This window comes from Callospermophilus lateralis, chromosome 7, assembly GCF_048772815.1.
Source record: "Callospermophilus lateralis isolate mCalLat2 chromosome 7, mCalLat2.hap1, whole genome shotgun sequence".
In the NCBI taxonomy this organism is placed as follows: Eukaryota; Metazoa; Chordata; class Mammalia; order Rodentia; family Sciuridae; genus Callospermophilus; species Callospermophilus lateralis.
This window is the reverse complement of record NC_135311.1, coordinates 72,339,605-72,352,374: the sequence shown is the minus strand read 5'-3', so window position 1 is coordinate 72,352,374 and position 12,770 is coordinate 72,339,605. Positions and strand designations below refer to the sequence as shown.

At 44.7% G+C, this 12,770-nt stretch overlaps 1 protein-coding gene across 2 annotated transcripts in view; it reads left to right on the top strand.

Moving 5' to 3' along the window:
* Positions 1 to 5,149: 5,149 nt before the first annotated feature.
* Lmo4 (LIM domain only 4) overlaps positions 5,150 to 12,770 on the top strand; it is a 17,297-nt gene continuing 9,676 nt past the window's right edge. The window contains exons 1-2 of one of the 2 annotated variants that reach the window (XM_076863613.1): positions 5,150 to 5,579; positions 8,347 to 8,585. In XM_076863613.1, the coding sequence (XP_076719728.1) occupies positions 8,350 to 8,585 (236 nt within the window). In that variant the 5' untranslated portion in view covers positions 5,150 to 5,579; positions 8,347 to 8,349. Of the gene's footprint in view, positions 5,580 to 8,052; positions 8,148 to 8,346; positions 8,586 to 12,770 lie in introns of those variants that run through there. The other variant, XM_076863614.1, reaches the window with a different exon arrangement.

The following is a 12,770-nucleotide window of genomic DNA, read 5'->3' as shown; positions in this document are numbered from 1 at the left end:
CATCATCTCTCTTGGTGAGCAAATACTTTCAAATACTACATTTTATTATAAGTATATACAGAGAAAATGCTTAATTATATCAATTCTATAATTAAAAATAACACTAACTAAAGAAGTTGTGGTTGGGGCAATTAAAATTTCTGAATTACTAGTCTTTAAATAATTTTAAACCAAGAATAGTTAGAGACAACAAAGGGAGAATGAACTATGTTTTATTGCCTTAGTTTCTCTATCAATAAATGCTCATTTGCATCATTTTACAGAGGAATGATAATTTTATATGGAATCACTATTTTCTACTAGGTTTATAATTTTAATATATATCCTTAGTAATAACCACTTCACATATATACAGATGAACCAGTCATCTATATATCCTCTTTTGTAACTATTATAAAACTAAATTTATTCATGCAAAGATTTGACTCAACTTTAATAAGCATTGCTTGTCAACCTATAAGGCCACTGAGAAGACCTTAATGAAAATATAATATACTTACACATGTGGTCTGATGATTTATCAGCAATGATATTTGCAGAATATCACTTATGCTTGAATTTTGTTGACAAAATTCAGTCCTAGAAATGGGTAGTATGAGTAAGCAAAATAATTTTCCTTATAAAATCATTGCTATGAAATATATTCATATATCAAGATTTACTGAGTTCTGAGGCAAATTTGGGGGATTTTTAAGGTGATGTTCTTACTCTTATATGAAGAAAACAAGTCATTTCTTGTCACTGTAACACAGAGATCTTGCTGCATTGGGCAAAATGCTGGGGCACAGATGTGTTCCCTTCTTTCCCATCACCTTTTCACCTTTCCTGACATCTCCAGGAGCTTTAAATGTCCTAATGAAATAGAATAATTTAAAGTAAAATGTACACTTTACATTTTTATTTCCAACTACAACAATATCCATGCTGTTTTCCCCCCTCTATCATTATTTGATTTCAATAAAATCAACTCCGTGTGTGTGTGTGGTGTGTGTGTGTGTGAGTGTGTGTGTGTGTGTGTGTGTGTGTGTGTGTATTTTTTTGTACTGAGGATTGAACCCATGGATGCTTAACCACTGAGTCAAATCCCCAGCCCTTTTTTATATTTTATTTGGAGAGAGGGTCTTGCTGAGTTGGTTAGGGCCTTGCTAAGTTGCTGAGGCTTGCTTTGAACTCAAAATCCTCCTGCCTCAGCCTTCTGAGCTGGGATTACAGGTGTGCATCACTGTGCCATGCCTCACTATGCTTTTATATTGCCCTATAAAATAGTAGTTAGGATAGAGTTTCCTAAATACTGATTAACATAATTTGATGAGTTATTTACTAAATGTAATCATTGGGATTCTTAAAAAAAGAATAAGAATCTTCTAATAAGGCAACTATCTACCCTTTATCATATAAAACATTTAGTAAGATACCTATAAAGGATTTTGAGAAATCTCAAAAAGACAGTAAATCCAAAGGATTATTATCAATATTTTAAAGTCAAGATATGGTTCCTTGAAATGTAGTCTTTCAGAGATGTAGTCTTGATGCGTTGGACATAAACCCCTTACTGTGCAGTACTCCCCACCTCCATCCCACAACAGTAACACAAAACAGTGGTACGGGTCCCAGCTGCCATTCCTCTTCCTTGGGCTTTCTTTGTTGCTGTCATTCCTTCTTCTTTCCACGTTGGAATTTGTCATCCCAGCCTCAAGCATTTTGGATTCACCTTGCAGGGTTTTTTTTTTTTTTTTTGTTTTGTTTTTTTTTACTTCAGGGGATCTCTGTGACAACAGTAATACAGGTGGGGGAAATTTTTAAAAGTCCTTCCTAAAAAGACTTCCTTCCCAAACAGTTTTGCATTGGCTTTAAAAGGGTGAAATATTTTTTCCTTAGAAAGTGCTGTGGCACTTGTCTTGGATGTGGCCATCTCAGCATGGAAAATAGCATGGGTCTGTGCGCAAACTCTGGCTATCCATGCAGATTCTTAGAGAACTGTCACTTGGAGAACATAATGATCCATATTGAAGGACTACAGTGAGAAGAGAGGAAGATATGGATAAATCATTTTAGAAGGAATAAGGGTTTAATCTAGGACCACTATGGCTCTTACATTTAATCAAAATTCAAGACAGAAATAATTTGAGTTGCTTTATTTTCCAAAGCACCATATTTATTTATTTTTTATCATTTTAAGTGAGTAGGCTGAATGATTAATGTGGGACGTCATCAGAGCTTTCTTCAACTGCTGGGCACAATATAACATTATTTTGAGTTAGGCAATTTCATTTTACATTGGGATTATTACTTGAAGTACTGTTTTTATGTTTGTTTAAAGAATTCCCTTATACAGAACTCTTTTACCCACGATGAACTTGTATGTGTTTACACAGTTTTGGTGTGTTCTGGATCAGTGGAAATAAAAGACTGACATTGGTACCTCATTCAGGCAGGCACTCTCAGACCACAAATCTTGCTACCCAGATGAGAAAGGAATGCTAATGCAAAGGATGCAGAAATAAAGGCTACCCAGAGGTGGCGCTGTGGTTAAAGTACACCTGAATTTTGATTACACTGAATGGATTTACTCCCTACCCTTCAGAGGAGAGATGTTAACCATTATCACTTTTGTATTTCTATAGCCACAACATCAGCAAATAAAGCTCTATGGTAATACACTCCAACCCATTCCAATCTACAGGGACAAGTGTAAAGACCTAACTTCACACACAATTAGAGCCAAAACACAAAAACCACCTCCTAAAGCTTAGGCCTCTGATAGCCTAGAAATCTGTATTCAAAGTTTTATACATCCTTCTCTTCCTCCTTCCATACAAACTACCTGGATTCTTTGATGAATCACTCAGTGATATCTGAAATGTGCCTGGCTAAGTTTCTAACATTTCGTTTTAGAATTTAAAAATTCATTTTTGTGTATACTCTTTAGACAATACCACAATTCATTATAGAACTATGTGTTATATGTTCTATTTTTTTAAAATCACTTTAAAAAATGAAGAATAATGGGCACTGGCTTAATTTTCTCATTTTTGATGAGAAATTAAAGCCCAAGAGAAGGAAATCTAGTTATATATGACAAATTCTAACATAATTATAGTCCACTAAGATCCTGTGTCATCTCATTTTGATTATTTTAAATTATTAACAAATTAAAAATGAACCCCAGGAATTGAAAAGTTTTCCTTTTGTGGGGAAGGTCATTCCTCATTTGGTTTGGGTTTTCTTTACTAACCTTCAAGGTGTATTACATCTTTTCTAAGTTGACCTTCTTTAATCATGCCTTTCTACTGTTGTTTTTTTGTTCAGGACATTTAAAGTATTATTGCAGATTTAATGATTTCTTTAAAAATGTTTTTTATATGTGCCCAAGGTGAAGTGATCATAACAATGCAATTTTAAATACAAATCAGTAAAATTAATTCATTTAATTTTAACATATAAAGAATTTAAGATGCTAGAATAAAGAAATGAGTATTTTAATTGGTCTTTAAAATGTCCTCTGCTTAGTTTTATAGGCAATAATTATTTTTTCTTTTGCAGTCCTAATTTTGATGGTTTAAAGGATAGAAATTCCCCAACAGACACTAAAACCATGGATGTTCAACATGTGCATTGTCTCGCCAGATTCTCCTTCAGGTTCCTTTCCTCAATCTAGCAGTACTGTGTGTGATACAATATAAGAAAACTTGTCCCACAAGGCTGGTTTTACTTAATGATACTTAGCAGAAGGGCTTTGCACTTTCATGATAATTTCCAACAGAAAAACCTCTCTGGAACTTACTAATAATAATCAGACCTAATATTAGCCTCAAATCAGAGATTTCTTAAACCTATTTGGCATGCCTCGTTGAATAACTAGATAGGTATTTGAGCTTCTAGGCTGAGCTTGGGCCTAGGAAAGAGACTCTCTGGTTAGCACCCTAAAAGCATTCCTCAAGTCTTGATTTATACTAGAAAGGTCATTTCTACTCTTCAGAGGCTGTGAGAGTGCAAATAACTTCCATTGCTTTGGAGGCTAAGAGTAACTCAATATTTCATCCCCCACAGTGAGGAGGAAAGTAGGGTAGGGCAATGCGTTCTCCCTTAAGGTTTTTTTTTTTTTTTTTCAACTTTGAAAATAAGGATTGTGGTATGTACATCATCAGCAATTGACAAGTATCTATGAAATGCTTACTAAGCTCTTAGTTTACATTCGGGTTAATGGGAAGTGTGAGATTTAGCAGTCAGTATTTAGGCAGGAACGTCTTTCTCTTGTTAACTAAACTTCCACTAAGATTCATAAATATCCAACATCGTGAATTAAAACAAACAAACAAACAAACAAAAAACCCTCTTTTGCTTGTTTGTGTGTGTTTAGAGCAACGCTTTGATGTAGAAAGGCTTTTCTTCCCAAGCAGGAAGAGACCCATTTCTCAGACAAAGTTTCTCAGGATCTCCTCTGGATTTGAGAGGAGGGCAATCCCCGAGGGTTGAGCGGGTGCAGGTCTTAAGGGTCCCCGCGCGCCGAAAGGCAGGTGCAGCCCCGAGACCCGACTCGCGATTCCGGGCTGTGGAGGCAGCCCAAGCCAGGTACCCTGCGACCGGCGCCAGGGCCACTTCTCCCCACCTGATTCCGGCCAGTCCCTGCGCCTTCCTCGGCCGGCTCCGCTGCCTCACTCACTCCCCCGCCCCCCGAGTCTCCTTTCAGTCATCCCTTTGTCCTTCCCCGGATTGGCAGGTTTTATTATTCCGCCTGAACAATCCGGCCGCCCAGTGGCTGAGGGTCGCTGACGTCGGCGGCAGAGCCGGGGAGTAGTTGGGATTTTGTTCTGTCAGTAACACATGTGTAAGAGCCGCGGAGGGAGCGAGCGAGCCGGCTAGAGGCCAGCGCTGCCGCCGCCGCCGCCGCCTCCGAGCCGGGCAGCTGCAGCCCCGGCAGCGGCGCAGGCTCCAGCGCGCCGGGCCGCAGCCGCCCGGAGCCCCCGACTCCAGGCGCGCCCGCCAGCCGGCCTCTTCACCGGCCGCGGCCGCTCTCGGATCTTGTTTTTGCGGCTGCTCCACGGCCGGCAGTGCTTGGCCGAGCCGCCGCCGCCGCCGCCGGCCCCGAGCGAACGAGCGAGCGGGCGCGCGGGAGGGAGGAAGGCGGCGGAGGAGGAGGAGCGGGAGGCGCGCGGGCGGGGGCGGGGGCCGCCGGGCGGGGGCATATACAAAGTGAAGCCACATTGCCAAACTTGCAGCAGCGATTGCAGCAGTTGCTGCCGCTGCGCCGCGCCTGAAGCCGCGCCGCGCGGGCCGAGGGCTCCTGCAGCTGCTCGCGCGCAGCCGGAGGCGGAGGAGAGGACGAGGACTGGGACTGACACTTCTGCTCCCGGCCGCCGGCCACTTACGCGGCGCCCCCCAACCCGCCCCAGAGCAACGCGATTAAAAAAAAAAAAAAGCAGCCCTTAGCCCCCTCCTCCCCTTTCCTGCTTCTGCGAGAACTCGCTCCCTCCCTCCAGCTCCGCCAGCCAAGGCGCCCCTTCCTTGGAAGCCGAGCGGCTTCGCTCGAATTTCGCCGCCGCCGCCTCTTGCAATATTGCAATATAGGGGAAAAGCAGGTAAGGGGGCGGCTGGGGAGCCGCGGGCTGGGAGGGTGGCGCGGGGGAGGGGGCCGTTTGGGGCCGGGGCTGTTTTCTTTGGCTTCCTTCCCTTGACCGTCCCAAATTGCAAGTAAACAATACGTCGCCTTAGATAATGCGCGAGTCTGAAACTACCGAGGCCGGCCTGCGAGCTAGCGCGGAGGGCAGCCCCGGGCCGCCAGCTTTGTAGCGGTTCCTGCTTACAAAAGGGTTCTTGGAGACCGGGCTGGTGGAGACCCTGGAGGGGGGTGGGGACGTTTCCAGTTGCAAAGGGAAAGGCAGGGACTGCTTGGATGAGGATTTAAGTGTAAGAAGTAGTGTGTGCCAGAGGGGGGACAGTCACGACCCTCCCCCCTCCAGTAAACACTATTTTTTGAAACAGTGGCAGAAAGGATCTAAGTGACCAGAATTCGGTATTGTTGGTTCTTTAAAAAAAATTCCTCTTGGCTTATAAGTCTTTTGTTCCAATCCAGGAGAAATCCGGTGAATCACCTAATTAAAATCAAGACATGAATTAAGCATCCATTTTTGTACTACAAATTGCCAGCGCTACGTTTGTCCCTCCCTTGGTCTCCATTAAAAAACACCAGAGACGTTGTTAAAGGGGGGCAGATTTTGCCTCTAGCTGCCACTTCTGCTTTCTATTTCACTGACTATCCCAGGACCTAAATTGCTTGGCTATGTAATTACTAGAGTATAAGCCTATTTAACTTAAAAGCTTTCTTTCTTTCTTTCTTTCTTTCTTTCTTTTTTTTTTTTCAACTCTAAATGAAACTTGATGAGGGCCCGTCCTTAGTTATCAGGGGAGTCAGTTTCTGGTCAGTCCTCTTGATTCATCTCTTTTAGATTTAATCAGCATTAAGGTATTGCTTGTCCTTAAGAGCTTTAGCTAATGGGGTTACTGGATGCTTTTCTCAGTGTAATGTTTCCTTTTCAAAAAAATATACATATATATTTACCTCTCACCGAAGATGGGGGCGGGGAACAGCTTGGAATCTCCTCCCTCCCTCTTCCCTTTTAAAAAGGAATTCGGACGATTAAAACGTTGGGGGGAAACAGTTTAAAGACCTAGGGCAGGAAATGCAGATTCATTTGGGTTAGGACTGAAATTGTAACAAAAAGCAATTCCTCGAGTAAATGCATCAGATAAATCAATTTACATAAAGGTATGATGCATTCGGATAAATGCAATGCTAATGGGTTTTAGAGTGGTCCTGTTTCCAAAGTCTCAGGGTTTTGTTACAGCTTAATTGGTGCAGTTCTTATTCTGGTTTATTGTGCGGTCACTGGACACACGTTCCGGGACTCTTTCGGAGGAAATGTGTTTAAAATCAGCCTATTTAAGGAACTCGAGTCCTTGTTTGGTTCCCTCTCTCTCGTTCTTTTGCAGCAGCCAAGTTGGGCCGGGGACAGGCAAAGTTCGCCCTCTCCCTTCTGAGGTATCAGCTGAATGTCTTGAGCAGATAGCTGGGAGCCTTGGGGGGAGCCCACACTCTTGGCTTGCAGAGGACAAAGACAAAACAGGCTGCTTAATTGGCAGTAAATAACTTGATCTTTTTATAGAATAAGTGACTGAAGGAACACTAGGACTTTATTGGACTCAGGATTGGAGGCAACAAATTAATCGGTTTAGGCTAAGCTTTATAAATTGATTCCTATATTATACCCCAGTTGCTTCTCTTATGGCATTCATTAGAAAGAGTGGGGAATGTTTAAAAGCAGTTTTTGGTGACAGCAGGACTTGGCTCTGAATATAACTTGTTCATCACTTAATAGTGCCTTCTAGAATATTACCTACCCCCCCCCCCCGCCTCCTTTGGAGTAACAAAGCTTTAGCATTTAAATTGCTGATCAAGGGCAGATTAGTGAGACCAAAGTGGAGAGTGTTTGTGTAGGAAGTTAACAGGCATCCTAAAGTTCAATGATCTATTATTCTTGCCTGTGTCCTGAAAACCCAGAGAAAACACTCATTGATCTTGAAAATGAAATGAGATTTGGAACAATAATGGGAGATGGCGGTCACCACAATGGCATGTGAAAGGTGCTGTTTAAAAATACGAAAAACCAGTTTCGCAACTTTACACACCGCACCCCCTCCCGCCACCTTGCCTCCCCTCCCACCACCACGCTCTCCATCTCCCCTCTGCCGGTTCCTCCCTCCTTTTTCAGAAAACCCAACTATTTCCAACTTGTGAACTGCAGCTGCACTTCCCAGGGCAGAGCTCGGGAGGGAACGTGGCTCTGGCGGGGCCGCCGCCTCCCCACGCCCCTCGGCTGGCTCGCGGGGCTCGGCGGGGGCTGGGGAGGGGCCGGGCGCGGCGGTGGGTGGGTTTGACCCTCATTTGCTGGAGGCGGGCGGCGGCGACGGCGGCGGGGAGGAGGGGGCAGTGGGCGGAGGCGGGGGCTTGGGGGAGGCGCTGCGAGGGGTGGAGCGCGCCGCCGAGCTCGCTCTCGGAGTTTTGACAGTACCGGAGCTGAAATTGTCAGCGGCGGCGAGCGCAGGAAAGTTGAGAGGAGCTCGTGGCCCCAGAACAAAGCTTGAGAAAAGTAAACAGGCAGCTGCTGCCGGCGAGCCTCCCTCCTTTCCTCTCTCGCTCAGCCTCCTTCCCGCCCTTGCTTTGCCGCTTCCTTCCAGCAGCTCCGCGGGGGAGGAGGGGAATGGGCTTGCTCTCTCTCTGGCGATTACTAACTTTTGCGTCGCCCCTGTTTTGTCTTTCTCTCCCTGTCCCCTTCCCGCCCTCTGCAGACCATGGTGAATCCGGGCAGCAGCTCGCAGCCGCCCCCGGTGACGGCCGGCTCCCTCTCCTGGAAGCGGTGCGCAGGCTGCGGGGGCAAGATTGCGGACCGCTTTCTGCTCTATGCCATGGACAGCTATTGGCACAGCCGGTGCCTCAAGTGCTCCTGCTGCCAGGCGCAGCTGGGAGACATCGGCACGTCTTGTTACACCAAGAGCGGCATGATCCTTTGCAGAAATGACTACATTAGGTAAGTCTGATGGCTTTTCCTGAGGGTAAGCACAGCAGTGGCAAGGCCAAAGTTGAAGGGAAGGAGCCTGCACCTATCGAAAGACATGACAGCCTTCACCTCAAAAACCTTCTGATGAGCGAAATTTAAGGGATTTAAGAAGCATGTACTAGTCTTCCGTATTTGATAACACATAAGGGACAAGTGCCATACAAAGTAAAAACTCCCGTCCAGTGGAACTGGCTGTTGTATGTGCAAAGATTGAGCACCCTAAGTGTTGAGTCTTAACTGGACTTCAGGCTAAAAATAAGCATTTCAAGTGGGAGTTAAGTTGCTTTTTTAAAGCAAGGTAGGGACCTACAGAGCTCAGAGACAAAAGGTTAACTTAAAAATAAAAGTGTAGTTAGTGAGAAAGTGTGTGTAGTGATGGCTAATTATGATATTTGCATAAGCACCTTTAAACTTTTTTTTGAGTGTAATGCTCTGACTCATTCTTTGTGCTTCTTGTGAAAAATGCTGATTACCCATCAGTTTAAAGACTTGTAATTCTTTTTATAGCAAAAACCCCCCAAACAAAATCTAGTGGTAATGTTTTTCTTCATACTGTTACTTGGAGGCTTGCTTAAATGTTAGTGTGTGGCTTGGCGATGCTAAAATTGCTTATTTTTTTTTTTTAACTTGAAGAACGTTCAGGTCTGTAGTTTTTTGTTGTTGTTGTCATTTGTAGCACTGCCCTTGATCCCCAAAGAGATTTAGAAAACGAGGCTATAGAATTATACTAATCTTGCGTTTTAAAGCAATGTATAGGAACATTCATATGTCCATGTAAGCAGTCTTTTCCAACAAGTTTCAGTGCAATTAATGGAAAGAATTCAGGAGGTCAGGTGCCTATAGGATCTTTTCAGGTGAACTCAAGCTACTTAAACTCATTAATTTGAAAGGAGGCATTTGAAGGATTACACATTTAATTTGAGTAAATGGTTTGATAGACTGATGCACATGAATGCTTCTAGGAGGTGTTCTGTTTCAACATCCAGTAATTAAAAAAAAAAAAAAAAGAAACCACACGCACACTGTTCATACTATAGAGAACTGAACACTTTTAAGAATTTCATTCTATTTAAATTTCTGCCCTTAAACCTTTTTCTTTATAGGAATTAATAGAAAATTCTGTTGTTTCTTCAATGCGGGTAAATCAGTGGATGAGATATTTTGTTCAAAGTTTAGCTCTATTGAGATTCACTTCACTGCAGCTTATACTGCGAAAGATCCCAGTGCAGTTCAGAGCGGAGTATGGGTGTGTTTACCCCAGTGATAATCATTAATGTAAAATGATGTTTGGTTATTCTGATAATGCAACCAATATCCACTCTGGTGGCATCCTCAATCGGTCAAGTAAAAGAAATATAGGAAGGGAGAGGGCTTTTATTTTTAAATTAAGATGGCTGCATTAATTCTGCCAAGTGTTCTTTTAAAAGTAAATGTTAGAAAAATCAGCAGGAGCATGGGTGTAATGCTTTCTGGTCTTCCAAGCAATGCTTTGAGCTTTGACAGTATTAAAATTAGAGAGCAATACTGTGGTAAGGAAGGAGGGTTGTTTGAAGAGGAAAACTTGATGGTGCAGTTAAGATTTGGTGAATGGTAGTTTCATTTCTTTCTCCAGGTTGCCTTAAAAAAACTTTGTTTCTGATTACGACTAATTAAAAAGAAGATGGGTCCACTTGTATTCCCTTAGGACAAGTTTAGGCAAGTGGCTTCCTGAGAATTGAATCCATTCCTTTCCCTATTCTTGGGGCCAAATATAAATGCCCATTTGGTGTTTTCTTGTGACCTAATGGATCAGTGGAGGATGGGTACCCAGCCCTGAGCGCTTAATTAATTGATGGATCCATAGTCTCACTCTCTCTTTTTGCCTCTGAATCTGGGAACTGGAGTTAAGCTTGCTCTTGAACTAAATGTTACCCTGAGACTTTTATATTTATCTGGGAGAGATGAGTTCCAGTTCAGTACCAAATGTATCATCACCTAACACTTTGCTCACCAGCAGCCAATTTAGAGATCTCAGAAGCTAGTGTTCCCTCTCCCTCAGTACATCAAGAAGCCAAAAAGGGAGGGAAGGTGGGGGAGGTGCTGGAGTGCCTTTTCCTCTCAGCTATCCCCTGCCCAAACTCCCCCTGAGTCCACTTGTTGGAGGAGATTTCTGTGCCACACGGACAGCTACTGAAGAGTGGAGTAATCTGCTTGCTGGCCACCAGGTGAAGAGGAGGACCCTTTGGCCTGGCTGGGACCACAAAGCGATTTATGAAGGGGCTTTTAAACTGTCTGACCTTAAGGTTGTGTGTGTGTGTGTGTGTGTGTGTGTGTGTGTGTGTGTGTTTAAACAACCAAGATCAACCAATATGTGGATAAAAAGCTGAAGCAAAGCTGGGAGAGGCCGGCGGGGGTGAGGTAGGAAGGATAGGGGGAACGTTTTTTTCCCCCAGTCCCCTCCCCCTCCGTGGCCAAGTGTCGATTGGGCCGAGCTGGGCTTCTGCCTCCTCTCTCCTAGATTTCAGATAAAGCGGCTGCCTTGCTGCAGCGAATCCGCACAATTAAAAGCTTTAATTAGTGGCTCCTCCATTTTCTTAGTTCTGATGGGCTTTATCTAATGAGATCTGGTCTCTGGCTTAGATCTGCTCCGAATGACGTGTCCGCAATGAATGAGAGCTGCGTCGCAAACAAAACATTTAATTAACAAAATTGGCCTCTAAGACAGGGAGGGAAAGGCTGGGGGGGGGGCGGTGTGCAGGGGAAGGGGAGGGTGGATCTTAAAGGGACCAATGCCTGCCTCCCCCCAACCTCCCCAAAGTCCGCGAACCTTAGAACTACCCCCCCATCCCCGGCTCCCGATCCCTCGGCTCCACCCGAGCGCCAAGTAGCTTCGGGAACTCCAGATCTCTTTCCTCTAACCCTGTTTCCTCCGCCCCACCTTGGGCCCTAAGACTGCCTCGGAAAGTGCAGCGAGAGGAGGAAGTTCGGGGACCGACGGGTGGGGCTGCAGGTCGGGGAGGGTGAGGGAACGCGCCGGAAGCCCGGTGGCGGTGGTCAGTGAGCCCTTCCTCGCGGGGCTGGCCGGGCCTGGGCCGGCGCCGGCGCCGCCCGAGGCCAGAGCCGAGGCGCCCAGCGGCCAGCGGCCTCGGCCCGCGAGGGGGCGAGCGCAGGGCGGGAGCCGGTGAGCGGGTCCCGCTTTCTTTCCCCGGCTCCGCTCGGGTGGTTCACGTGGCGCCCGTAGCCGCAGTGAGCTTGGCGCGGCCGGGGTGGGGGGGGATTGGTGGTGGTTGGTGGCGGAGGGTGTGTTTGGGGAGGGGGTAGCGTCAGGAATGGAGGCGCCGCCAGGCAGCGAGTTCATTTCCCTGGTAATCAACAGCAAGCTGCTATATTCAGAGAATGCTGTCCCTTTAATTGAACAGGCTAGGTAATTAAATGGCACTTTTCCAATAGGACGTGCTAGGTAAATCTAATAGTTGGTTATTTAATATCACTTTGAAGTCTGCCCACTCAAGCACAATGACAGCACAGGAGCATGTGAACTATTAGCTAGGAAAAAAAAAAAAAAACCAGGATCTCAAAAATTAATTAAATCGCATGCAATTTAGGGGGAACGTTTATCTTGATTTGTCATAACAGAATTAATTCAAGGCCTCCAATTCACTTGGGGGCAGATCTGTTACTCTGAATTAACCAAGCGTAATTTGGCTGATTTTTTTTTTTTCCTCCCTCCCCTCTCTAATGCAGCAGTTGCGATTATGCACAGCCCCCCTCTTAAGTATCAATAGCTTCTGGTGCTTTTAAGGTGCTTGGTCTCTAGTTATTCCGAAGTACCTTTAATGGACTTGGCTCCAGGCATAATTTCTGGGTTGCATTTCTTTGTTACATTTAATATAGCTGGTGCAGAATTTAGATTAAATATAGGATCCTGCTGGAAAACCAATTGCTTCTGGATCAGTAGCTGTGGATGTGCATTTTTCTCCTCAGATAGGTTGCTGATATTTACTTGCAGGTACAAATGTATACCTTTCAGCCACACTCTTAGAAACACACCTCTCCTTGCCTGAAAGCAGTTTTGAAAACACAGCCAGGTAGCACTCCATATTGTGTGTATTTTGCTTGAAGTAATAATGCAGTTGAAAATAAGCCCACCTATTGGTCATTGAAGTTACTGAAAGA